The sequence below is a fragment of the Panthera leo genome, chromosome D2 (genome assembly GCF_018350215.1).
Source record: "Panthera leo isolate Ple1 chromosome D2, P.leo_Ple1_pat1.1, whole genome shotgun sequence".
NCBI classification, from domain to species: domain Eukaryota; kingdom Metazoa; phylum Chordata; class Mammalia; order Carnivora; family Felidae; genus Panthera; species Panthera leo.
In genome coordinates this window covers 17,785,167-17,812,488 of record NC_056689.1, presented here as the reverse complement: position 1 = coordinate 17,812,488, position 27,322 = coordinate 17,785,167, and the positions used below count along the sequence as shown (strand labels likewise).

The window sequence follows — 27,322 nt, the reverse complement described above, 5'->3', positions numbered from 1 at the left end:
GAGAGACTCCAAAGGGGGGGGGGGGGTATTACTTTGAAGTGTCCGGAAAGGAAGCTAAAACCACAACGCAATTAACATCCAGTGTATCGATGCTGTTTGAAGGGCTTGGTGGCTGGATTCTAGGCTCCTCCATGGTCCAGAGAACTCCTTCAGTGTAGGAGGACGGCACAGCTTTAAAACACGCTATCTTAGTTATTTGAGGATGACTCCGCTGATCCTGGAGTGGTGATTGTATTCTCGGATCAGCGTATATACTCTTTCTTCTGGTTCCCGTGCAGCCCGGTCAGAGCCAATCCGTGCAGCTTTTCTTAGCAGGAATTTCATCAGCGATAAAGTGATTGAGCCTATTAGGACAGTGCGATCAGCACCATGTTTTAACCAACCAAGATCCTCGTTCCTCAGGTTCAAGATACATAAACAGTGGCACCAGCCCTGCCCTTGGGAAGCTCTATTTGCTGGACTCGCGTCTATCTCCCAAGCTTAGAATAAGCCAAAACCTTGAGGTCAAACCGAAGTCTTGCATTACATGGGCCCCCAAACAAACTGCATGATAACTTTTTGAATTGAAACCCAAAGTGCCTGCTAGCACAAGGAGAAAAAAAAAAAAAAAAGAAAGAAAGAAAGAAAGAAAAAAGAAGAAGAAGAGGAGGAAAAGAAAGAAATTATTTTTCATGGTGGCATTTTATAACTGACAGATCACTTGCTGGCCTTGTCAGAGTTTAACCTTAGACATCAGTGCCTCTGAGTGCTTTAAGTTAGGATGTTCACTTGGGTAAGAACGTGAGTTGATGCTTTGTTCTGGAAAGGGAGGGGGAGGGGCCGCTGTGGGAAGACAGAGTGTGGGAAGGAAACCTGTAAGCAAACGAAGCGGGTGGTACTGAGTGAGAAAAAGCACACACGGGAATGTATGTGTGTGCTTGGGTGTCCGTGTGTGCATGTATGTCTCCCATGTACTTGAACATCTATACATGTGCTTCGTAATGCTACTAGATGTCAGACAAAATCAGTTGCGTGAATATTATGGCAGCGAAGGAATGGCCTTCGGTTTGTTTAGTGGGGGTTTTAATGTGCCAGTGACTTCATCTGGCTGCTTATTAGAATCGGCTGGGAAGCCTCAAAGATGACCCAGCCCTTCTAACTTGGTGGGAGCCCTGTGCCAAACTGTGAGTCCCCGTGGTGGTTACCGGCTGAAATCTCAGTTCTCTCTGCCTTCTGATTGTTTCTTTTCACGGACTTCACGGGGTCTCCCTTGTGCCTGAAGTTCAGGAGTCAGCCGAGGATTTTTGAGGAGGTTATCTCCAGATTTGGGACGAACGAACCTCCTTTCCGGGATCTCCTCCTTTCAGTTTCTAGCCCCTCTCGAAACCCTGAACTCTGTCCTCTGACACCTCCAGCCAAAAAGGCTGTGTTGCAGCGGGTCGTAGCGTAACCTCGGGAGAAACACCACACACCCCTGGGCTTCACTCCCTGTGATTTTCTCCTTTCAGGGACTGAATCCCCTCCAGTTGCTGCCTGCTTCTCACTGCTGTCTGGCCCTTTCCGATTCTTGCTTTTTCTCTTTTGGTCAGAGTTTATAACTCTTCTCTGAGCAAGAGCTTGTCTAATACAAGCTAAGACTCTTGACTTTGCAATTACCAGAACTAGAAGCCTTTATCTTTTTTCCCCCTCCCATAGCATGCAGACCTAGAAGAATCATTGAAAACCCATTTTGACTACTCTGTATAAAGGAACTTGAAAACACTGTCCTCACGGGTCGTGAATAGTCACATCATCTTCATATACAGTTGTGCCCCCTTATCCACAGGAATACGTTCTAAGACCCCCCAGTGGACGCCTAAAACCACGGATAGTAAGGGACCCTGAATAAACTTTTTCCCTATACATGCGTATCTCCAGCAAGGTGTAAGTTATAAATTAGGCAGAATAAGAGATAAACCATAATAACTAATAATAAAATGGAACATTTATAACTGTACTGTTTAAAAGTTACACGAATGTGGTCTCTCTCTCTCAAAATATCTTCTCGTTCCTTCCTCACCCTTCTTGTGATGATGTGAGGTGATAAAATGCCCCCGTGATAAGATGAAGGGAGGGGGATGACACAGACTTGTGACCTAACGTTAGGCTACTGCTGACCTTCTGATGATATGTCAGAAGGAGGATCCCCTGGCTTCCAGACCTCCGTTGGTCACAGGTACCTGAAATTGTGAAATGCACAACCCCAGGTGATCATGACAGGGGACACTGTGGAAGGCCCGGCATACGCAGCAAAAGCCACTTATGGCCGTGTCATCCAGTGACAGAGATACGACTTGTGATAAGACTCGGCGTGATAGTAAAAAATCTATATTATTAACAGACCACAGTACGTAAACTCTGGAAATTTGACCTGTCGTGGAACGAATTTTCTGTAAAACCCGGTCAGCCGGGATTTGCCACCGATGTTCTTTGGCTGTGGTAGGTCTTGGACAGGCAGAGCTATTTGCAGCGCCCTGAGCGTTACGTCATCGCCATTAAAATCGGTACCACCAGCGCCTGAAGGTGTCTGGGTAACACCTCCCTTGCCCCAGTTAAGGAGAAAACCGTTGCTGCGTCAGAAGAAGGTAGTCGGAAAAGTTCCACGGTTCAGTTGCTTGATAAAGGAGACTTCAGGTTCTTAAGGGCCTGACTCAGAGGGCAGTCGTTCTAAGAAAGTTGCCTTCCTCGTCCTCCAAGGAACTCAGGAATGGAGATCCTGACAGCAGCCTGTCTTGGTAACCACGGGGCAGGATTGATCCTGCCCCCCAACTCTGTACTAGACTGTGCCCGGCAAGGGGGCCACAGAGCCGTGGGGGGCGGCGGGGGGATGTCAATGCTGTATGTGCTGTCTCGTTGCCTTCTTCTCAGATACTCTGATGCGCTTTTGAAATCGCTTCCGCAGGCCTGATGCGCTCACGGGTCCGGGGGGCCGATGCGGCCCAGGCCAAGGTCCTGACGTTCCTGGACAGCCACTGTGAGTGCAACGAGCACTGGCTGGAGCCCCTCCTGGAGAGGGTGGCTGAGGTGAGGCCCGGGGCTCGTGCTGGGCTCCTCCCGCGTGCTGGAAAGGGGTGGGGGGGGAAGCGTGCCTCTGGCACAACCGCTCCAAGAGTATTCCGTTCACTGTAGGAATCTTATCACTGGAGAGAAAATCACTTTGATGAGTCGGAGGCGAGGAGCGGCGGAGGCTGGCGAGAGCCTGATCAGTTTCCCACGGTCCCTTTCCTCTTAGGAGGGTCTGCCTTCTCTCTGAGCTCAGGAGGGGCCGAGCGCTGAGGACAGCGCCCGGCGTCCAGCCAGTGCGCTCGGAGTGGCTGATGCCATCGCTGCCTCCAGAGGGCCGGGAGGGCAGGCTGGCCACCTCCAGCCATGCTGCTCGCCGACGAGCCCAGCCTGCCGGCTCGTGGCGGAACGGGGTGCCCGTGAGCGCACAGTTGACCGTTAGAGGCTGTCAGGGTGCCCCGGGGCGCAATTTTGTGCACCTCTGTCTCCAGACACGTCATCACTGGTATTACCTTCGGCCTTTTGTCATTTTGCTTGCCTTTTGCTTGCTTTCCTAACTTTTCTTTTCTCCGTACTGAGAAAGGGTTTCTTTGGGGTGATAAAGCGAACCTAACGAAAGTACAGAAACGAACAAGTGAAGCCTTTTACGAGTCACGCGTGACACGGGTAGCTGAGGGGCACTAAACCATGAAATACTCAATAACCACAAGCTACCAGCGATGATGATGCTATGGCGGTATTGATGATCTTGACTCCTTGTCCCAGTTCTCAGTGATGCCACGAGATTCGGGACTGTTCACCGAGCGCTAACTATGTGTTAGATAAATTACGTATTGACCCCATTTGCCCCACGAGGAACCTGGGGGTTAACGTGTTTAATAACACATCCAGAATTCATGCAGGAGACCCAGCCAGGGGTGCAAAGCAGTTTCTGCTGCATCCCCTCTCACTGAGCCCTCTTACACCTATACACGCACCTAGCCGAGAGAAGAACCCTCTGGAATCCCGTCCTCTCCAGGCCCGTTCTCACACAACCAGACTCCTCCCTGGTCGCGGAGGACACGGCCACAGCCAGGATATTAGCGTGTGTGGAGACCGCAGGCTTCTGCCATCAAACTGTCAGAATTCTTTCAAATACTCTCTCCTCAAGTAAGGGCAGAAGGAGTGGAAAATTGCCACTCTCACCAATTCCAGTCCTATCAGAAGAGGCCAAGGGGCGCCTGGGGGGCTCAACCAGTTGAGCGTTTGACTCTGGATTTCGGCTCCGGTCGCGATCTCACGGTTTGTGGGTTCGAGCCCCGTGTTGAGCTCTGCGCTGACAGTTCGGAGCCTGCTTGGGATTCTCTCTCTCTCCTTCTCGCTCTGCCCCTCTCTTGCTCACGCTCTCTCTCTCTCTCTCTCTCAAAATAAACTAAAAAAAAAAATTAAAAAAAAAGAAGTCAAAACAAAAGAAGCGGACTGAGAAGGAGAGCAAATTATGCTATTTGGTGCCCATCCCCAGGTCCGGACTGAGCCAGGCAAGGGAAGACTTGATTCTCCCTTCTCGGCGCACGGGGTCTTGTGTCCCGTAAACTCGCTCCTGGGTGATGTCAGAACTTTATACTGTTCTTTTACGTGTTCCTGTGATGTATTAGGCTCTTAGCTCTGCTGATTCTGTTACCAATTTGTTTTTCGAAGTCTTTCCCCTGGTTAACACGGGCTCTGTAAATGGCTGGAGGACAGCACTTCCTCTTCCGTTAACTAGCCGCGTGGGGCAGCGCCTGTCCCCAGCATCAAGCATCTCGTTTGAAAGAGGGCAGGAAGGTTAAAAGGCCTTATGTTCACAAACTCTTACCAGAATAATAACCGCGGCATAAAGAAATGCCTCCATCTAAGGGAAAAAATGTTCTTGTTTGATAGAAATCACAGGTAAGACCTGCGTAGAGTCTGGAATTCTCTAGCCGACTTGGCTTCCGTTCTGCCGGAATAATACTCGGTAGCTCTGCTCATGCCCTAGCGTTGCCGTGTGGGTGTCTCGGCCAGGAGTCCACTCCCAAGGCCGCGGCTCACAGTTCTCATGTTTCAGTGCAGCTGAGCTTAGATTCTGTCAGGATGAAAGCAGCCCCGTGGTCGGCGTTTTGACATCTGGGAAAAACGGAAGAGCGCGCTGGGGACCCTGGCGCGGTCCCTGCCTCCAGCCGGGGCAGCAAACGCCTGAGGCACCCCGTGCCCATGGCTGCCTCCTCTCAGGGAGTGATTCTCTCTGCCCGCTCACCCTCGACCTTGCTCGGCACAGAATAGGGCCCGTCCACAGGACGGCCGAGGGCAGGGCGTGCGCGTTGGATGGGGGGCCCCAAGGTCCCCTGGAGCACAGCGTGGTTAGAGATGGCAGGCGGTGGGTTTCACTGAAACTGCCTGCCACGAATGCCTGCCTTTTGTGGGGTGGGATCCTTTGTTTTGTTTGTGATACCTACTCCTGTCTTTTGTTCATTTGTGTTCCAGGACAGGACTCGGGTCGTGTCCCCCATCATCGACGTCATCAATATGGACAACTTTCAGTACGTGGGGGCATCCGCTGACCTGAAAGGCGGTAAGCACGGCTCCTGGTCCCCCCCCCCCCCCCCCCGCCTCGCTCTTGCTGTCTGTGTGGCGTCTGATCGCTGCTCCTTCTCAGCGTGACAGTGACAGCAGCTTTCACGCTGCCGGTGCACGCGCCGCGAGCAAAGGGTGTCTCTGTGCTCGACAAGTGGGATCTCCTAAAGAGAGCGAAAAATAGCCTTATTTCCCTTAGAGGACTTCCTGTGTTTCCTGTTCTTCTCTTATCTCGTTGGCCTTCTGTGGCTGTTATGACACGTGTGGCTCAGTACACACGACTGGTGTCATTTTTAATCGGAAGATTAAGCCTTCCCAGGTCGGAGTCTGGGACGAGGATCCGCCAGAGCTGACAGGCCGTGTGCGGTGAGCATCAGAGCTCAGCATCGGGCCTGGCTTTGCCTTGCCTGTGACGCCAGCTCCTCTGACAGCGACAGCCTGCCTCTCCCTGGTGGCAGAGCCATCCAGGTCACCTGCCCTGCCGCCCGGGTCACCCGGGTCATCCCCAATTCCCGCTGACCACCCAAGCCCGCTCGTCACCAAGTCCTGCCAATTTTACCCCTTCGCGTGGCTTGGTTGCAGGTCCCCCCCTACACCCCCCCCCCCCCACCGACCATTCATATCCTGCTTCACTTTTGGGTCACCTCAAGTGTAAGTGGTCACACCAGCTTCCTGTTGATCCTCATAGCCTCCGGATGTGTTCTGTCACACCCAGCCCCCTTGGGGCCCCGTTGGTGACTTTTCTCGTGCTCTTCACGTTCCCAGAAATTATCACAGGCCCCAGAGAACCCCTGTTCGACTATACCGTGCTGGCTGCACGTATCGGCATTTGCTGGGTTAGAAATTCAAGCCGAGAACTTGTTAAAACACGAGGCGATGCAAATATACATCCAGTTGTCCATCAGAGTGCTGATCTCGTACGTCCTACAGCTTCTGGAAAGCTCCATCATGGGCTTTTGAAAGAGTGAGCCTGAAAGAGGCACTTACATAAGGTCTCATGTAAATATGAACGCGGTTTTGACGTGGCAGACCCCCAGAAGGGTCTGTGGACCCCCGCGGGCTCCTGGACCTTGCCTGGGGACACGCCGGTCTCATGCAGGGCTCCATGGTGCTGATGGCAGCGTAGGGATCACACTGGCCCCTTGAAAGGACTGGTCATGTGACACACGGCTCTTACTAGTGTCCTTCTGTCCCTGGGACTGTGGGGTGGGGGTGGGGCAGGGGGTGGCTGGTGACACAGGGCTCTGCCACCGCCCGGTCATAAACGCTCTGTGCTCTGAACCTCGGCCAGTTGGCGGTCACGCCTCTCGGAGCCCGGCTGAGAGCCAGGAGGTCAGCTGAGACCGCTCAAAGCAGCTGAAAGAGACGTCAGAGCCTGTGCCTTCTGCGTGTGTAATGTCTTTGCTCTCGACCCTTCCCACCTACGGTCCACGAAGTCTTTTCTACCTGCCCAGCGGCACCCCAGTTGCTCTGTGTGAACCTAGGGGTCGCTTTGCCCGTCTTCCAACACCTTGAGTGGATGCCAGGAGGACGGACTGTTGCGGACAGACACAGGAGCCACTGATGGCCTGGCACGGAGAGAAGAAGACCGTGAAACTCTCAAACCGGGCGCAGCCTCAGGAAACAGAATGCCGGGGCGGTCCGGGCGACTCCGGCTTTTGGCCCCACCTGCCAGCTGACCTCTGCTACTCCGCGTGCCCGTCTGAGAAGTGGGGTGCTAGTGTCGTGGGCAGCGAAGGGATGAGCCTCGCCGGCACGAGGTCCGTGATGTGGCCAGGCAGGTCCCCCGTCCCGAGCCATCGGCAGCGGGGCCGTCGCCGTGGGAGGGCTCTACGCGCATCAGGAGACACGGAGTTCAAAAACGATTCTCGGCAAACAGTGAGGCGGTTTGGCTGCTTTAAAGGGGACAGATCCTTAGTTATCAAGAAAGCGTCGGTCTTCAAAATGTCTTCGTCCCCGAGGACTTGCAAGAGCGGAAATTTGATGGGCTCTCTTGCTCCCAGAGCAGCTTCCTGTGTGAGAGCCAGCGCAGGGACCCAGATGCTCTGCGGGGCGGGGCTCAGGCCTCCTGCCGGGGTCGGAAGAAGAAGAGGCACCAGGTTTACTCCAGAAACATTTTGTCAGATCCCTTTAGGGGGGAAAAAAATCAAGGACGGCACTTTTAGCACGTTCTCAAAACCTAACATAGTTTGTCTGTTTGGACCAAATTAATAAAATAAGAATGAACATTCACAAGCAGCGGGCGGTGGTAACGTCACCTGGCCCGCTGGGGCCTCTGCGTTGTCTGCTGATCACACAGGCAGGACGTTTGTCGTTTCCCTGGTTGAGGCAGGCCTCGGGGAGAGCTGGGCTCTTCGGGAAAGCCAGTGTGGGGCCTGCCTCAGTTTCCTCCCTGGGCTCCCGTCTCTGCCGCCTGGCCCCCCCAGCCACTCGCCTCTTCTTTGCTAGCCTGTGGCACTCGGCGGTACCAGCGGGGGGGCCTTTGTGGTCCCATGCCTCTGGAGGGGCCATCTGGCGTACCGTGCTGGCCCGGGAGACCCCCGGCTCACGCCTCCCACCCTGCCCTGTTCAGGCTACAGACGTGGGGGCTGGCGGGACAGCCAGACCTTGACCTCAGAGCACCCCGAAGAGAGATCCGAACCTAGGCCTTGCACGGTCCCTGCTGGTCCAGGCCCCATGGCACAGAGCTGGAGGACAGATGGCCCTAGAGTAATTAGGTTCAGCTGCCAGACCCTTGGAAACGCAGTATCGTGAGCCCCCTGTCACCAAGAAGTGGTCTCCTCGTGCATCTCTGGAGCATCAGCGGGTGGGGTGTGTGGTCACCCACGGCTTGGTGCGGGGTGCCTTCTGAGTAAGGGCGAGACACGGCAATACAAACATCAGAAACCACGGGCAGGTACCGGGCCTACGCTCGGCTGTCCAAGCAGCCTGTGGCTTCTAGAAGTGACTTGGGACGGCGGCCGTATTTCTCAGAAATTGCAGCTTGCTGCCTGCTGCGCTGGCAGCCAAAGGAAGTATTTGGCTCATTTTCGTCAAAAAGTGGTCCCTCTGCACCCCCCCACCCCAATATGGTTTGGTTGCAGCCAGGAGACGCTGAGAGGATCCCAGGTTGCAGGCCCAGGGACCCTGTGTTCTTGTCCCCTCCCCTGGGTTCTTCTTTTGCCCCAGGACAGTGTTGGAGGCCCGGTGGCAGATTTGACTTTGTCCCTCTTTCTTCTCTCGCCTCCTTACAGCCCTCGGGTGTGCAGGGTGTCTCCACACGGACCCCCCTTCTCTCCCTGGGTCCGTTACCCTCAGGCATTTTCATCCTAGGAAAGCCTGACCCGCGTTTTCTGTTCAGAGGGAGCCTCTCCAGCATGCGCCTTCCCTGCCGGTCTCTTGCCCAGGTCCCCCGGGCGCCCTCTCCCTCCTGCTGCGACTTTCGTGGTCACGCTCTTTTCTTGTTTTTTTTTTTTTTTTTTTTTTTTGCTGTGTGTGGTTTCAGTGAGTCCAGTCCAAACATCAAATACAAATACGTCTAAGCCGTGAGGGACGGAGGTGCAGGAGCACAGTTCGTACTTATCGGCGCCTTGTGTTTTGTGTCTTCTCTGTGGCCGGCAGGTTTTGACTGGAACTTGGTATTCAAATGGGATTACATGACGCCCGAGCAGAGAAGATCCCGCCAGGGGAACCCGGTCGCCCCCATAAAGTAAGTGCCGGGCATCCTTTGGGGTGCCCTCACAGGTGAGACCCCAGGCCCCGTGTTTTCTAGAGACTTAGTTAAGCCCTTCCTCTCCCTGCCGGCACTTGACATTGAGTTCTCAGGGCATCTACTGGGAAGGAAGTAGGGGCTCAGTTAACTGCCTCTCAGGCTGACCAGGAGACACAGAGGTGATGGGTCCCATCTAACGTGAGGAACCAGCTCCAAGATAAGGGCAGCTGATATTATTGGGTCGCTTGCAGAGTCTCCTGAGAGCTTATACGTATCGTTCTTTGTAATCTTCTAAGGAAATGGAGGCACGGAAAGGCCACCTGTCAGTGAGTGCCCCCGGCTTCAGTGGTCACGCTCTCGTAGGGGACCGGGTCCGGCCCCTTGCGCCGTGGGAGCGTCTGAGCAGGGCAGGTGGGAAGCATTTGAAGTCAGCAGCGGAAAAACAGCGACAGCATCCTGAGCCCCGACTGGGGAACGGTGGCTGTGGCTTCGTTTTTAAGCTCACCTTGTAGACCTGACCTTGGCAGTAGAATGCAGGAGCGCTGTCCTTGACCTTTGACCTCTCCCTCTCTTCCCTTCCACCCTCTCTGCCTTTTCAGAACCCCTATGATTGCTGGAGGGCTGTTCGTGATGGACAAGCTCTATTTTGAAGAACTGGGGAAGTACGACATGATGATGGACGTGTGGGGAGGAGAGAACCTGGGTACGTGTGAGCCTGCATCTTGGCTCTCCAAGCCTGGTGAAGCCGTGGCCTTCCGCCCAGCAAGGGCGCCCGACTGAAAAGCGGAAGCTTGGAAGAGGCTGTTAGGCAAGAGCTTGTGGTATACAGGCGGCCAGTTGGCAACCAGCTATAAAGACGTTAGTGACCGTTCATCAGACCCCGTCCGTCCCCGAATAAGTATCGATAACATACCTTTCTTCAGGGTGTCTTGGGTTGGGCGTTAATTGTTTTTTTTTTTAACGTTTATTTATTTTTGAGACAGAGAGAGACAGAGCATGAACAGGGGAGGGGCAGAGAGAGAGGGAGACACAGAATCTGAAACAGGCTCCAGGCTCCAGGCTCCGAGCTATCAGCACAGAGCCCGACGCGGGGCTCGAACTCATGGACCGTGAGGTCATGACCTGAGCCGAAGTCAGACACTTAACCAACCAAGCCACCCAGGCGCCCCTTTTGGGTTGGGCGTTAAAATCTGTCACCCTAAGTTAGAATGAGGGATGCTAGAGGACAGACACTGTCTTTGAAGGAAAATGCAAACTTTTCAAAGTCGTGTGGACCCGAGGGTTTGGAAAGCGAGCTTAACAAACGTGGGGAAGTGCTTCAGGCTGTAGGATTTGCTTTCAGCCGTGTAGAGTGGAAAGTGAGTCCGGGCCAGCCTCGTGGGGTTGACCACAGTCCCGGAAATCAGACGGCGTGAAGAGGCCTTGGCATTTAATCCCTCCTTGACTACTTTGTGAACGGTTCTCATTTAGTTTGATTTTTTTGTTTGTTTTTACTAACCCATGCTAATCGTTTTTCCTCAGGTTTAGGGACAGTGAAATTTCATTTTTTAACGTTTATTTTGGAGAGACAGAGAGGACAGAGTTTGAGCAGGGGAAGGGCAGAGAGAGAGGGAGACACAGAATCCGAGGCAGGCTCCAGGCTCCGAGCTGTCAGCACAGAGCCCGACGCGGGGCTCGAACTCACACACCGCGAGATCATGACCTGAGCCGAAGTCGGACGCCCAACCGACTGAGCCACCCAGGCGCCCAATTCTATACAATGAAATTTTATAGACTTTGGTCTGGGTTAGTACCTGCACCATACTTACTGCATTGAGATGAAAAGATTTCTTGTTTTGTTTGATTTTTGCTTGGTTGGTTTTGTTTTTTGTCGTTGTCGTCGTCGTTTTTTGCTGGCGGTCCTGAACTGATTCTCCTCAGCTCTTGACGCTGTTCGGTACCATCCGCCCTTGGGTGGGCAAACCCTGGGAGAAAGCAGGGCAGGGACAAAGGAGAGGACAAATGATGTCACCGTCAGTTTTAGGAGTTTTTACCCGTAACAGAAACTTTGACATTTTTTGTTAGTTTAGAAGAAAAAAGCTCGCCGCGCCTGTTTTATTTCTCTGACTTTATGATGTTAAAGTTAGTGATGGCGTCTCCTCTGTGGAGATTTGTCTGCCTCGGTTTGATGTTGAAAGCTTCTTTGGGCTCAGTAACAACACTGGGACAAAGGACCATGAGTCAAACTCCTTTTGGTTGTTTTTTTAATGACACGGTGACAGGTAGGGAGGACTTGTGTGAAAGTCGTTTGAGCACGAAAGGCTTCAGAAGAATGATTAACCTTCTGAAGAGACTTCCGCGTCACCCTCGGTCCCCAGGCATCTCCTGATGGCTTCGTGCAAATCTCGCCGGCCGGGACCACCCAGCAGGACAGGGCTTCACTTAGGTGACCGTGGTTTTCAAAAGGTGTGCTGTCAGCTGAAAGCACGGATTAGGCCGATGATGTGGCAGCCAGCCTTTGTGTCACCGAAGAGTGTCGATATAAATACCAAAGGGGACATTTCACCAGAGACCTGAGGGAGGGGAGGCCGTTTTCTTAAATGCCCTGGAGTTTTTGTTGGTTTGGTTTTTGTATTTATGTAGCTGTGCCATGAGTGAGGTCCCGCGGAAGGGCTTGAGGGGCCTCGGTGGGGGTGGGGCCGGACAGGGAGGAAGGGGCTGGAACAGTCCCTGCGTGGGTGCCGTCTGGCATCGTCCCTTCCCTTGCCCGGCTCCGTAAAGCCGCTCTCGAGGAGTCTCCCACTGGCTCTGGAGGGTGAACAGGCGTAGGGCTTCAGCAAGAGAAGTCCCCAATCTGAGTCCGTTTGGCACCTCTCTGACTTCTTTTCTGAGCGCCGGGTGGGTGCACACCGGTGGGTGTGGACGTGTGTCGGGAGAGGTGGGGTGCTCCGGGTAACACCCAAGCCCACCTCGAGGTGCACCCCCCCCCCAAACCACTGCACCTTCCGCTTTTCCTAGCTGGCAACGTAAGTCTAACGTAAGCAGTGAAAAAGAAAGACGGAGAAGCTGGTCCCCGGCCCCTGTGAGACGTAGGCGTTAGCCTCCTTGGACACGTGATTTGTCCTCTGTGCCGTGTCCCCACAGCATTAGCCAGATGCTGACTGCTTCCGGTGCATCATCTCATTTTGTGCTTGCTTTCTTTTTTTTTCGGTTGAGGTGTAGTTAGGCACGGCGCCACGGTTTCGTTAGTTGCGGGTGCGCAACCTAGAGACTTTCGCCAGCGCTGTGCGTCTCGTTTCATGCTTTCTTGAAGGACCGAGGTCCTGCCCGAGACCTCACGGCCGGTTGTTAGCAGAGCCGAGAAGCAAACAAGTGGCCTGATCCAAAAGCCACCAAGTTATCCTGCGTAATCGTTCCCAAGTTGTAGCGTCCCCAAGTTCAAGTGCATTCAGAGTTGAACGTAATCGTACTTCTGTGTGGCCTTCCAAATCTCCCGCCAGGTCTCTGAATGGGTCCCTTCCTGGTTTAACACATGCCCTCCACGGAAGCCTCAGGGCCTTCCTAGCCCCCAGATCGAATGTTCCAGTTAGGCAAGCGTATATTTAAATTTCTATTCTCCTGAAACGCAGAGAACTTCTTATTCAAAGCTTTGTTGGACACGGAGAAAGTCAGAAACCCGTCACGGCAGAGACTTGGGTTGGTCATGACCCTACATTTTTCAAGGCTGTGAGGGAATTGGTTATGAAAGGCCCACGGCAGCTGCATGGATCGCTCCTCTCTAGCCAACGAGGGGTTTCCTACTTGAGTTTGCTAGATCCAGTCCTGGGAACTCCCGTCGTGCCCGAGGGGGTGTTACGTGCCTTCAGCGGTGCGGTCTGGGCACCTGCTGCCACAGACAGGGCTCTGCCTGGAGGATTTATCCAGCAGCTCGCTTGTGGTGTGCCCTAATCCCACCTTATTTCTGACCCTTTTATACTTCCAGCGGTGACTGCTAACTCTGTGCATTCTAGCTCGCTTCCTCACCGTGTTCTTACGGGTGTGAAATGATGTCGAGGAAGTGCCCTTTTATACGAACCATGAAGACTGTTGCGGTCGCTGAGATGGTTGGTGAGGAGGACAGGTGCCTGGTCAGAGGGTGCCAGGCTGTTCCAGAAGCCAGCCACGCGCCGAGCTCTTCCCCAGTACAGACACTCAGGGCAGTGTGTGTGTTGAAGTTGGCCTGAGCATCTCATTGCTCCTGCAGGTAGATTCTGTGTCGAAGCAGGTGAACCGTTGGTTACTGACCAGTGAAGTCCATGGCCAGCTCTGAGGGTTCTGTGCTACTCGGGCGTCTTTGGTCATTACCACAGTCCAAAGGCACCTGTGAACTTTCCAGGTGACTTGCAGCCTGCTAATAATGCACAGTTCTGGATAAGCATAAATTTTGGAATTTAAGGGGAGGGTCGTTTTCTCCTGAAGAGAGAAAGTCCAGCTGCTTACTCGTGGTCAGTGCCCTGAAAATAAGCTGTCGAGGAAGTTGGCTTATATGGTGGCCGGTTATATCTGACATCGAAGCTCCATTGTGGGTATTTCATGCTTTTTAATTCATGGATGTTTATACCCCTTCCTGGTGCCTTTTCTAACGGTGTCGATACAAAGCAAGTGCGGACGTAATAGCCCCTGATCACGAACCCGCTGGTGAAGAACTCAGGGCAAGCATTTCATCAGTGAATACCTGTGATGTCGCACGGATACGCGAGGTCTTGTGCCCGGAGTCCCTCCATGTTCAAAATAGACCAGAGAATCACACTTGTCTGCAGGTGTCTCGTCTGAATCTGAAAAACGTTTCTGCATGCTCTTTTGTTGTTTTTTTGTTTTGTTTTGTTTTGTTTTAATTTGGAACCGAATTCTTGAATGCAAACATGGGATTTGGTAACACGGATCTAGCTGACTCCATAATTTGGATCTGTGCTCAAATCTAAGCTAGTAAGTGTCCCAGGGTAGGGAGTTTGTTTGACATTCTTCTTTTTGTCTACACCACTTCCCATTTCTGTAAAAAAAACACTGCTGTGGAGACACCCTCTTGGTGAACCGCAGTACGAACTTTCGTTCCATCTCTTTTTTTTTTCTCTTCAACTTTATTGAGGTGCCGTTGACGATTTAACGTTGTGTATATTTAAGGCACGCAACTTATATTCGCTACAGTCAGGCTGATCTGCCTGCACATACTTTCTTGATTGTGCTATGGAGCCAGGAGATACTGGGTGTGTCCAGTGTCCCCACCGTAGAATGTTCAGGACCAGGTTCTGGAAGGAGGCAGGCTCCCTGTTCACATCTCCTTCAGGAGGCGAGGGCACGAGAGCCCTTTGATGGGATACTGGCAGGTGGATGTCTTGTACCCTGTCTGGGGTGGCTGCTGCTCAGAACAGTCCAGGGCTCCGTCAGTCACCCTGTCTCATTCATCGCCTCAGAGATCTCGTTCCGCGTGTGGCAGTGCGGCGGCAGCCTGGAGATCGTCCCCTGCAGCCGCGTGGGACACGTGTTCCGGAAGCAGCACCCCTACACCTTCCCGGGTGGCAGCGGCACCGTCTTCGCCCGGTGAGTGGCTATGAGGGGCTGAGCGGGGACAGGAACACCGGTGGCCACCACCACCCAGACGGGACTTAACCTCGGGCTGTATAGAAGCAGGTGTCCTTCCCTGGGGTGCCACTCAGCAAGGACGGGGACCGACTGTGCCCACAGCAGCACGGGTGCCACTCACTCTGCTGAGTGACAAGTTGCATGGTGTTTAATCCCGTTTCTAGGACGGTGTCAGAAGGACACAGCTACGGTGACAGGGAGCAGACAGGGGTGGGGCGGAGGCGTGAGTACAGGGGGGCAGCCTGAGGGGTGTCCGGGGTGACCGTGCCTTCCTGCATCCTGATGTGGTAGTAATGACACCAGTCTGTACCCGTGTGAAGGCTCAGACAACTAGACACTCCCCCCCCCCCCGCCCCCCCGCCGGCAGAATGTGTGAGAAAACGTTATTGTGAACAAGAGGAACTTGATATATTACCATTCAGGGCACCGTATGTGAACAACGCGAAAGTCAGGCCATACTAAATTCACGCCAAAAAGACGCGGCGTATGGAAATGATTTATGGTAGATAACAGAAATATCTTCGCAAACGTGAAGATACCAAATCAAGAATTTTCTGAAGAAGACAGGCCAATTACCCATCGTGGGCCTACGGGTGTCTTCTGGGGAATTCTTCCAGATGCTAAAGATAAAACGGCACGCAGGCCCGTGGCCAGCCTGGCCCCAGGGAGCCGGGAGCGGTCAGCCCCACATCTGAATAGCTAAGTAAGACTGCAGCCACTGATAAATGCTGCGAGAAGGATCAGAGAAGGATCACCGGTGGTCACGTGGTTGAGCGGGAGCGGACTGGACACGGAGGGACCCTCTGCGCCCTCGTTTCAGACCCAGAGGTGGGAGGGAGGGGCTTTGGGCTCCTGGGGGACAGCGCTCCCTGCAGGACGAGCAGGTCCTCGGCGCTGAGATCGGCGTCTGCCACCAGGTGGGCCCAGAGCCTAGGGAATAAGGGGACAGTAGACAGGGTGGGAGAGCTCGACCAGCCCCAGCCAAGCACCCTGTAGGTGGGGGGAAACTCGGGATGATGTTTGGATGCCTGGGGGGTGGGGGGGGGGGCGCGAGTTACCGTAGGCACCTGACTTTTGAGCAGGTATCTGACTTCTCTGTTTTAAGCTTTAGCGAAGTGTTCATGGCCTCTGGGCAGAGGGTGGTGAGGAGGTGACATCAGGAGGAACCGATGGCAGGGGCGGGGGCCCAGGCAGAGAGAAGGTGGCGCGGACGGGGCTGTGGCTGTGACAGCGGAGCGCCGACAGGCAGCGATTACGGTGGCCTGGCTGTGGCCGGAGACCGGCAGCCGGGAATTATGATGAGCGAGCCCCAGGCCTGCGGTCAGCTTTGCCAACCCGGTGCCCCCACCGAACCCGGAGAGCTGGAGAGAGAGCAGAAGTGAGCCCGGGAGAACAAACAGCCTCTCTCTGGTCCGCTGTTTTACAGCTTAGATTTCAAGTGCAGGTTGCACACCACGCGCGTTGTTCTTACCCGGAAGTGAAAATTATTTCAGCAGAAGTGAAAATGTCAGCACGGAGGGTCTGAGTTCTGGGAGCCTCCAGCGAGGCCAAGTATCAAATAAAACTTCCGGCCAAATTACCCTCTTTCAACAGTACGTCCTTTCCCGAATGCCGTCTGACGTCATTTCTGCTCTTTACTAGAAACGGAAGTATTTCTTCTACAGCTAGCTCCACAAAATAAACAGTGAGGGGTTTGTTCTTTCCCGGGGACAACATGAGATTCCTCCCAAAAGCCTCTCGTGTGGACGTATTAAAGCCCTTGGTCGCTACCAGGGCAAGGTATCCGTTAACATACACATGCACAGAACATTGCTTTATGCAGTGTCGTTTTTAAGCCGTTTAGAAGGGAAACTTCTTCGCCATAACTTATGGCCCCTGAGAAGTCTGCGCACCAGAGGCCCGGACAAAAGACTGACCCAGGCCCCCAGAGATCTGCTGGCCTTCGTCGCATCTCCGCGGCCCTCTGCCTCGGCTGACTCATCTAAAAGATAAGGGGGCCGAATTAGATGGTTTCTGAGGTCCCTTTCCAGTTCCGCGTTCTCTCTGGTTTCCTCCGATATGCGGCATTAAGTGTGTAAGTATTTCACCATTAACAATTGGGACTTCACGACGAGAGCTAACACGTATGTGGCGATTAGTGTGCGTCGGGCTGTTTCTCAGTACTTTGCCAACATTAGCTTACGTCATTCTAAAACCTTATGAACGAAGTACTCTGATTGGTCCCCGCTTCAGGGATAAGGGAAGCTGAGGCGGCGAAAGCGTCATCCCTCCGGCCAAGTTCACACAACCGGAAAGCACTTGAGCCAGGTTGCCACTGGGGGAGCCGGGCTCTGGACTCCACGGCATTACCACATACCGATCTTTTTATCTAGATGCTAAAAGAGGCGATAGAACAACACGCAGAGGACGATCTCATTTATGTAGGTTAGTTTTTTTTTTTTTCAACGTTTTTTTTTTGGTTTTTTTTTTTTTTTTTTTTTTTTTTTAATTTATTTTTGGGACAGAGAGAGACAGAGCATGAACGGGGGAGGGGCAGAGAGAGAGGGAGACACAGAATCGGAAACAGGCTCCAGGCTCCGAGCCGTCAGCCCAGAGCCCGACGCGGGGCTCGAACTCACGGACTGCGAGATCGTGACCTGGCTGAAGTCGGACGCCCAACCGACTGCGCCACCCAGGCGCCCCTATGTAGGTTAGTTTGTCAGCAAATGAGTGAGTGAGGAATGAATGAATGAATGAATGAGTTAATGAATGGAGCAAGTAGCCCCAGTGGGATCCTGCCTTGTTTTGCCCCTCCCGTGTGCACATGTGGGCACTGGCACTTTAGAAAGGGTAAGGCTCTGACCCACCTGCAAATCCTTGCTTCACGTCTCTGGTTGTGGCAGCCACATCCCTCAAGACCAGTTGAGAGTGGGCCAGTTGGGTGACGTCATGACATGTCCAGTTTGCTTCCTACAGGCCCCTCAAGAGACTGTAGGGTGTTGAGTGCGTGCTGGAGTGTATGTGTGAATTAGAATCTACCCGGAGGCCAGAGATGGCCCCAGTCAGAAGAGCAGCCTGGCGGTGGGGCACATCCCTTAGAGAGGGGTATTGGGTTTTAGGTTTCGAGTTAATGGCGAGACTTCACCAATGCGATTGAAACCCAGCGGTGTTAACTTACTTTCTTACCGGACTGTTTTCTGTTATTCCCACCGTGCAGTAGAACTGGCCCGTGTGACTCACACCTTCTTTTGCTGCCTGCTTTCTGAGAGAGCTACCCTGTCTGCGCTGAGCGTAGGGGTGGGCAGAGAGGAAGCAAAGGCAAGGAAAACCTGGATAAATCAAAGTGGACCCTTCTGGGTGCCGCTGTATCCGTAGCACCAAGAAGACTGGCATATAGTAGGTACTGAATAAATATTTGAATGAATGAATGGAAACTGGGGCGAAGTAAGCACGTGAAGCTTATTGGTTGGGTCTTACCTATGGATCTTTCTCGATTCAGCAGACAGAAGGATGTTGCTTTGCGTTTAGGGATTGTGAAATGGGTTAATGACTTAGGTGATTCAAAACCACTGTGTGATTGGAATTCAGAAAACCTTGGAAGCGTTCGGGGCTGAAAGGGACCTAGGAGATGCTTGAATCTGACCGTTTCATCCAACTGATGAGCGATCCCGGTCCCAGAGGACTGACGTCACACAGCCTGTTGGAGATTGACTGGGTGTTAAGTTGAGGCATGGGCCACTTAGTAAGACTCCGAATCCCAGTAAGAATATTTAATGGCTCTTCTGAGAAATAATACTTAACGATCCAGCATCCCGGGCACTTCGGATCTTTAAATGCCCGTTGTTGAACGTCTTTCTTACAGAGCGAAAATAAACAATATCGCCAATTTCATTAACAAAGATGGTAGTCTTCTAATGTGGTAGGTCCATCTCTCCAGCCTCCTCCCCTCCCCCTCCCTTCCGAAGCGGGAACTTGCCAGATCAGAGGACAGCCGTGTTATTTCGTATTGTCTTGTCTGTCTAGTAAATGGCATTTGGAACAGTTCATCTTCTATCTCGGGAAGAGAAAAAGGGGCTCTGCATCGCTTTAGGTGAAAGATGTATGCCCCGCCTAGAAATTATCTTCATAATTGTAGCTCACATCGTTTGAAAGCCTCCCTACTTAAAAAGAGACCTTTTTGGTAGAGAAAAGGAATTCCTTTCCAAGGTGAACGCTGCCTCCCTAATAATTTATTGTGGAAGAACGTCGTGTGTTCTGTACGGATTCTTAAGGAGGGGTGAGTCTACTTTGGAACTGAGTCCAGGACTTGGGAGCAGAGAGGCTCCTTGTATGAATGCTGCTCTATACATGCTTTGCAAAGAATGCCGGCAGGGTCAGATGTGGACGTCCGTGCGCGTGAATCCTTTAACGCAGGCCGTGTGTGCAAAAGTAGCTTGTTCCAGCGGCCTTATTGATCATGCATCATGGTTTTGAGACCGAAGCATGTGGTTTTCCTGCCTTCTAGAAAAGCATGGGGTGGCTAATTAGAGCCCCACGTGTGGGGCGTAAAGCTGCTGTCCCCTTCACGTGACGACTCCTTGTCCAAACAGGACACTCTGTCAGCTCAGGTCTGCAGGCAAAAAAAGTCTTTTTTAATAGGAATTCTTACCTATTTTTAACTTTTGGCCACGGCCGTCTGGTAGGGTGAGAGCCGTGATGAGAAGGGCCGTGGAGGCCGAGGGGTTCTCGGCTGTCCTCCCTGGTGCTTCCTTCTGCGCACACATTCGCACGGGTTGTTGCCATGACGCTTTGTCCTTCCCGATGGTACAGCCCCAGTCTCTTCTTCCCAGTCCCTGCCTGTGCTGCATTTCTGACTCCGACTTTTGCCCTTTGACAATCCGTTTTCGCGCAACCCGAGAAAGCGAGCTCTGTTTGTTCAGTAAGCACCCGCTGAATGCCAGCTACCCGCAGACACGGGCCTGGGTGCTGAGCGGGGACAGCCCGCTCTCTACGCCGCTGCCCAAGCTGCCGGCCGGCGTCGGAGGACCTTCCTAAGTGGCACTCCGAGCGGACGAGTGCACACGGCGTGACGCTGATGGAAAGGAAGCAGATCACAGCTCAAGGAGATTTGTTTTGTTTCTAGTAACACCCGCCGGGCAGCAGAGGTCTGGATGGACGAATACAAAAACTTCTATTACGCAGCAGTGCCTTCTGCCAGAAACGTCCCTTATGGAAAGTAAGTGTAACTTGCGCCCTCTCGTGCTGCTTTGCTCGGGATCCTTGGGGGTGGGGGGGAGCCCTGTGGTCAGCCCGCACCCCAAGAACCACACCGCCTCCAGAGTCGAGAACAAGCGCCCCGGGGGTCAAAGCAGGGGCCTCTGCTCGGGACCGGGCGAGGGCCTCGGGCAGGCGGGGTGCGGGAGGTGCCCGGGGTCATGGGGACAGGAGTGTGCGGGGTCCAAGGTCCACTGCCGCCTCAGGGCTGTTCTCAGGAGCAGATTTGATGGAGGGAGCTGGTCAGTTCTTCAGATTGGTAAAGGAATCTTGTTTCCCTCTTCTCCAGTATTCAGAGCCGACTGGAGCTTAGGAAGAAGCTTAGCTGCAAGCCTTTCAAATGGTACCTCGAAAACGTCTACCCAGAGTTAAGGTAAGCCCCCCGGGGGGACCTGCAAGGGGGGGGTCTCACTTCGCCGGGGCTTAGGAGCAACAAGTGTCGGAGAGGCGGCGAGGCCTTGGAAGGTGAGGAAGTGAAGATTGCACCTCGGACAGGAGGCCAGGAGCTGGACCCCCCGCTACCCCCCCACAGTGAGAGCTGTGTGTCCTTCCCCACCCCCCCCCCCCCCGTTGTCGCCAAGCAGCCCTGAGAATGTGCTCCCTGAATGGCGGCCTCCTGCCGCGTTCCCTTGCCCTTCTCCGGAGAGGTGGAGACAGTCCCAGGTGTCCCCTCATCTAACTCCTTCCCCGTTGGCAAGGGGGGCAGGGGCTAAGCGGCCGAGGACTGTGCTCTAACCGGCCATGTAAGTGGCCCGAGGAGTAGCGCCCGCCCCCCCCCCCCCCCCACCGGTGTGTGCGCTGTGCCCACCCTGCCCGGCTGCCTCCGTCCGGCCTCCCGGTTCTGGCGCCCCGGGCCTCCCTGTCCTCGCGTGTCTCGCCCCACTCGGCGAGAGTCGGGAGCTGAGACCCGGCACCGACCCGGGCGCAGGTCCAAGAATACCTCCCCTCTGCCCCTCTGCCGCTTGCCATTTGGCCCCTGCTGCCCGGGCACCACCGCCCCCTCCTGTGCAACCGCCGATGGTGGCACCCAGCAGGGGCGCGGGGACCGGGACCCCGCCCACGGCGCCTCCCTCCTCCAGGCTGGTCTCTACCCCACGTAAAATGGGAGTCATGACGCCGGCGCCCTGCTTCCCTCCCGGAGAGCTCATCAGAAGCACTCTTCCGCGCCTTCTGTCCACACCCGGCGTCTCCTTATGAATTAATGTGAGCCCCGCGTCCCGAGGGAGCACTGATACCCTCATCGGCGGGCGCGCGGGCCTCCGGCCTTCGGGATCCATCTCCGCTTCATCTTCGTAAAGGGGTTGCCAGACAGCTCTTGGCTTTAATGCGGCACATCCCTTGTTCTGAATATGCCCAGAGCGTTTCACCGCGAGTCCCGTGTCTCCCAGCCCGGGGACCGGGAACGCGACAGCCCCCACCGTGATCTTTTGCACTAACGGCTCCTCCAGACCCCTCGTCACAGAGACGCGTGGGAGGGTTAGATGATGCGGCTGGGCCTCATCGCGGCTGCTCGCGCACATCCCCCCCTGGAACCGTTGCCTCGGCTTTTAAAGCAACGTACGACGTCCCGCCCCCCTCCCCCCGCCCACCCCCAGCCGGAAGAGCCGGCACAGCGGGACGGTGTCCTCCCTCCGGCCCCCTCTGTGAAGGATGGCTTTCGCTGGGGATTGGGAACGGCGTCGGTCACCAGCGGGAGCCCCCCGGTCGTCGTCTCTCTCTCTCTCAGCTCACGCGGGGCCTCCCAGCAGCAGATCATAGCCCCCCAGTGGCGCCCACCTCGTATTTGCTGGCCTGGGTCTTAGTGGGTAATGATGCCAGGCAAGAGCGACATCAAATGTGGTTTCACCCCGAGGTGACACTGGACCGTGTCCAAAGCATCGCACACCGTGCCGGCAGGTGACTCCGCTGCCCCCGACCCCGCCCTGCACCAGGCAAGGGAGACAGCAACTTCGTACTTATGTTTGTGGCCGTGGTAATCACTGCCACTTACCGAGTGCTTCCCAAGAGCCCGGCTTACGAGGCAGTATTTTTACATGATAACTTGCAGCTGGCCTGTTCCTCGGGTGCCGTGCGGAAGAGGGGGGTGAGGTGTGGAGAGAGCGGGAGGTCTGGGAGACGACTGGTGCAGCTGGTGCAGGGCCCAGGCTGGGTGCAGATGCGGGTCGAATCCCAAGGCGTGTCATCCCCCCCCCTCCCCCCCCTCCCCCCCCTGCCATGCCCTGGGTCTGTTTGTGGCAAGGCCGCCCGACAAAGCCACTCAGGTTCTCCCCTCTTCCAGGCAAAGGTCAGATCCTAAGTTTTCTGGGAAGTTCAAGCGGCACATGACCATGCTCACTGCTTTTCTTTTACTGTTTTTTTTTTTTTTTTAAATACGTATCTTTTTTTTTTTTTAATTTTTTTTTTAATGTTTGTTTTTGAGAGCACGAGGCGGGGGAGGGGCAGAGAGAGGGGGACAGAGGCTCCGAAGCAGGCTCTGGGCCCACAGCAACGAGCCCAGAGTGGGGCTCTAACTCACGAACTTGCGAGACCGTCAGCTGAGCCGAAGTCCGACACTCAACCCACAGAGCCACCCAGGCGCCCCTCATTCATTGCTTTCCTAAAGAACTTCCAACGGACCAACACCGGAAGAATACAGGAGCTTTTCCTTTCCAGAAACGTTTCCCTGACATGGAATACAAAGACTCGTCCTCCAACGTGATCTTCAGTCGGGCTTAGAAATCCAGGACGTGGGTGAAACGCTGCCCCGCTGAGACCGCCCGCCAGTGGGGGAGGGGCACGGGGCCTAGTGGAGGCCTTCCTCTCGTGGTTCCTGCTGCCTGAGATAAAGTCACCAAGCCGAGGAAGTGGATGGCGGGAGCTGGGGGCTCCCGCGGAATTAAGCAGACGATTCTCCCGTTGCTTTCCAGGGTTCCCGACCACCAGGATATAGCTTTTGGGGCCTTGCAGCAGGGAACCAACTGCCTGGACACTTTGGGACATTTTGCTGACGGTGTCGTCGGAGTTTACGAGTGCCACAATGCAGGGGGGAACCAGGTATGTGCGTGGGGTGGACTTTAGCTCCCGGAGACCCAGAGACAACGGGGAAGGGGCCCTGACGTTACAAGTCCTAGCTGCTGCCTTTCTCCTGTGACCCCAGTTGTCCGTGAGGTAGCACCTAGTTCCTGCCTGTCACCCGCTAGCAGACGGCCACCAAATCGGGTGGGGTGTCTCGGATCAGAGGCGTGGAGCCTGTCAGCAGCCTTGGGCCAGTCTTAATCTCCTCCTCCTCCTCCTCCTCCTCCTCCTCCTCCTCCTCCTCCTCCCTCTCCTCCTCCTCCTCCTCCTCTTCCTCGTCTTCCTGCTGCCTCCGTCCTCCCTGTGATGTGTGCTCATCCCCAGAGCACCTGTTCTGTGTCCCCATCTGTGTCTAGTCTCCGAATGTGCTTGTCAACACCTACCTATGCCCCAGTTAAATGGGTACTTAACCACAGTCCTTGTGGCAGCCGCCAGAGTCATTCCTGGTCCCCCTGCCTGTTAGACAGCAACAGCTTAGATAGAAAAATTAATAATTACTAGCTTCGGTCTGACACACACACACACACACACACACACACGCAACTTTTCCAGGAAGCGTAAAACCCCACCACCTTCTATCCTCACTGAAAATGAGGCCAAGAAGGCTTGATGGGCCTAACCGTGGCCTGCGTGTTCCAGAAGACAATGGTCTAGAAAGCCATTTTGTAATGAGATAATAACAGGTATTTGGGAAACCATGGGCTTTGTACGCAAAAAAAGGTTGGGCAATGCTAAGTACTCTTACCTCTTTGAAAATATGCCAAGCTCTCAGAGGGCCTGCAGTTTAAACGGGGTGAGGCGGGGTTTGGGAGGCAGTTTAACTCGGTGTATCCAGGTTTATTGATCCTAGAACCTTCTTTAAAAAGGATTATTTTTAAAAGAGGGCCCCTGCTCCCATGTACAGCTGGTGGCTCCAGACCCCACCCCCAGGGAGTATCTAGGCAGACTGCGATCCCCAAATGCTCCCTTCACTTGGTGATGGCATCTTAGCAGATGCTTGGAATGGTCCGGACACCCTAAATCAGATAAGAGGCGGAGAGCCAGCTTCAGGCGGCAGCCAGGTCCGGCCCAGCACCTGCGTGCCGCCCCCACCGCCCCCCGCCTGGGCTCCCAGGGTCTCCCCTCTGTCCCCAGAGCCTCTGTCTTCTGGACAGGCCGTGAGCTTTGGGTGAGTGCACGGCCAGCCTCTGGGTACAGCTGGATTTACGGATTTCAAGTATTTCAGCCTGTGATATGTGGGTCCCCGTTTGTACTCTTTCCCAGGCCCCCCAAATGTGAGGGGTCAGCTGGAAGGAGGACCAGTAAAGAGGGAAGGAAGGAGAGGCGGAGGGAGGACACAAGTCGGGCAGTTTGTTGGTTGGGGACAGGAGGTGGGGGGGGGGGGGTGGGGAGGCACTCTTCCTGCCCTTCAGTCCGAGGCAGTGAAATTAAGTGTGATCCCACCTCTTGCTGGGGACCGCATGGCCTCTGTGACATACTCAGCCTCACACAACAGGGGATGACACAGGGTCACGTGGCGTTGCTGTCATCCTTGTCCCGGCCCAGGTCTGACTGCGGGAGGCCGTGCAGGGATGGCTCCCTCTACACTGAGCAGTAGAGGTTCGGGGCTGCGGTGGGAGGCGGGAGGGGTGTGAGCACGGGGACAGGCGGGGGTTTTATCTGCTTCTGTCCAAAGCCATGATGAAACTGCTGAAAGTTTGCCTTCGAGTTATTTACCAGCCCTGTTGTTAGACGTTTTATAATTCCGCCTTGGCTTCACTCAATTCATTCCTGGGGTTCCCCTCTGTCACATTTGCGATGTTCTGATGATCCAGTGAAAGTTAAAGGGCTCAGTCCTTTATATTTTAGCAGCTCTCCTGGGCAGTGAGAAGTCTTACTCTGTAGAGCATCTGAAAGTAATTTTTTTAACATTTCTTTACTTATTTTGAGAGAGAGAGAGAGAGAGCATAATCAGGGAAGAGAGAGAACCCCAAGCAGGCTCCGCACCATCAGCACAGAGCCCGACACGGGTCTCGAACTCACGGACCGTGAGATCACGACCTGAGCCGAAATCCAGTCGGGGGCCTAGCCTACTGAGCCAGCCGGGTGCCCCTCTGTAGGGCATTCTAAAAGTAAGTGTGCCGGCCGGCCGTGAAGGATTTCCCGTCACCGCCCACCCTGCCCTCAGTGTCTCAGGCACCAGCTTCTGTCCCGGGCTCTGTGCTTGGCTCTCGACCACTCAGTGGCCCATGTGATCACCCCCACCAGTGACGGCTGGTGGCTGTGGCTCTGGATCCCCAGATCCCGCCTGCATGTTGGTATCTCAGCCCACGAACACTGCTCTGGCCTGGCCCGGACGTTCTCGGTTTACACCTGTTTCTCCCCGTGAAATTTTTCATTGCTCCCCCTCTCAGTCTCCGAGGTGTCCTGGTTATAGTCCCCTGATGTCTAGGCATCGGAGCTCGCTGGTGGCGAGCTGCTCTCAGGGCACCGTCTTCGGGGGAGGAAGTAGTTGGGGACAGTGGAGGAGGCCCCCCAGACACGGCTGCTCCCAGCTGTGCACACAGGCGACAGTGCTGTGCCGTGGCCCAGCCCCGACCTTGGCCTGTCCCAGAGCCTGCGCAAAGCAGACCCCGGTGCCGTGCCTGGGGCTGTCGTGACAAACACACGTGACGGCCTGTGCGGAGCCAACCCGTTCCCACTCTTTTTTCCCCTTTCCTGTTGTGAGACCATTGCTGTTCTCGCACGGGGTGACTTTTCCTCCCTTTCAGCAGACATTTGCGGGGGACCCGCTGTGCCAGGTGCTGCCCCCTCAGGGGTCATAGACGGGAGGACACAGCCCCGCCTCTCCAGGGAGCAGGTTTCCACTCGCTCTGAGCACTCCTCCTGTGGTTTTGTGCTGGAATAGCCCCGAAAGCTTTTAAGAAATACCGACGCCAGGTCCCATGCCCAGAAAGCCTGGGATTTCACTTGGCCTGGGGCCGCAGAGCACTGGGGCTTTCGAAAGCTCCCGAGGCGGGTGATTCTAAAGGAGCAGCTGCACGGTGAAGAGTTTCCTCGAGGGAGAGGCCACATCACTGAGGGACCGGGAGGCAGTATGACGACGTGGTGTACTTTCACCCACACGCCTGGGAACACCTTCCTCCGTGGACCGGCCTGAGGCCCAGAGAGAGCCGCCTTCTAGATCAGCGCCGTCCAGCTGTGCTTTGTAAAGTGAGGACGGTGTTCTAGCCCGCCCCGTCCAGTGCGGTTCTCCCCGACCCCTTGCAGCTACAGAGCACTCAGAACGTAGCTAATGCGACCGAGGGTGTGAGGCATTTGCTCTGTTTAACTGAACCGAGGCGGGGCGCCTGGGTGGCTCAGTCCCTTAAGCGTCCCACTCCGGCTCAGGTCACGATCTCTTGGTTCATGGGTTCGAGCCCCGCGTTGGGCTCTATGCTGACAGCCCACAGCCTGGAGCCTGCTTGGGATTCTGTGTCTCCCTCTCTCTCTGCCCTCCCCCTACCCTTTCACTCTCTGTGTGTGTGTGTGTGTGTGTGTGTGTGTGTGTCTCAAAAAGGATTAAAAAAATTTCTTTTTCCCACCGTACTGGGGAGTGTGGTTCTGGAAGGCAGAGCTCACGCCTACCGCTCGCAGAGAACCCGACTCGTAAACCCGCCACGAGTGAGCCCCATCTGATCTGACGCAAAGTGATGCTTTCTTAAGAAGTGTGCCACATGGGTGAAAACTGAGGGTAGATAACATTCCCTCACTGAAAATAGGGTCCCATGCTCTGGAAGAGTAAGGTTTGTTATGTGGTTTCTGGCTGAGCCCCAGCAGACACACAGGAAATGGGAAAATTAATGGCCTGGCTTTTTTAAGAGGAGCGGCTCAAAAAAGCGTTCCTTAAATATTTATGAACTTTATTTGACAAATCCAGATCATTGAAATGCAACACAGAAGAACAAAGTGGCAACTAGCTGTGTTGTTTGCACAGCTGAATTAGTTTTTCTGAAATTCAGCCTAAAGTCGGCTTTAAAATAATTAAGCGCACAGTGGCAAGAAGCTCGTAGAAACATCGAGACGTGAGCTTTAACTGGGTATCTGTTTGCAGCCCTTCCAGCGGCTTTCGACACCTGCTTCCCGGAACCATGTAAAATCTTAGACAGGAGCGGGGGGTGGGGGTGGGGGGTGTCT

The 27,322-nt window shown here is 54.5% G+C and overlaps 1 protein-coding gene and 1 long non-coding RNA gene across 9 annotated transcripts in view; one reads left to right on the top strand and one right to left on the bottom strand.

The window, feature by feature from the left end:
• The window catches only part of GALNT2 (polypeptide N-acetylgalactosaminyltransferase 2), a 189,105-nt gene that overhangs the window by 155,069 nt on the left and 6,714 nt on the right, over window positions 1-27,322 (top strand). For all 8 annotated transcript variants that reach the window (XM_042908262.1, XM_042908263.1, XM_042908267.1 and 5 more), the window contains 8 exons: window positions 2,921-3,042; window positions 5,503-5,590; window positions 9,193-9,280; window positions 9,883-9,986; window positions 14,713-14,839; window positions 19,983-20,075; window positions 20,403-20,486; window positions 23,020-23,146. In XM_042908262.1, the coding sequence (XP_042764196.1) occupies window positions 2,921-3,042; window positions 5,503-5,590; window positions 9,193-9,280; window positions 9,883-9,986; window positions 14,713-14,839; window positions 19,983-20,075; window positions 20,403-20,486; window positions 23,020-23,146 (833 nt within the window). The remainder of the gene's footprint in view (window positions 1-2,920; window positions 3,043-5,502; window positions 5,591-9,192; window positions 9,281-9,882; window positions 9,987-14,712; window positions 14,840-19,982; window positions 20,076-20,402; window positions 20,487-23,019; window positions 23,147-27,322) is intronic.
• On the bottom strand, window positions 3,036-21,749 carry LOC122202081. The gene is made up of 3 exons (XR_006194450.1): window positions 21,349-21,749; window positions 11,092-11,247; window positions 3,036-3,630 (listed from the first exon to the last, which is right to left on the bottom strand). It is a non-coding gene; the product is annotated as an uncharacterized LOC122202081 (long non-coding RNA).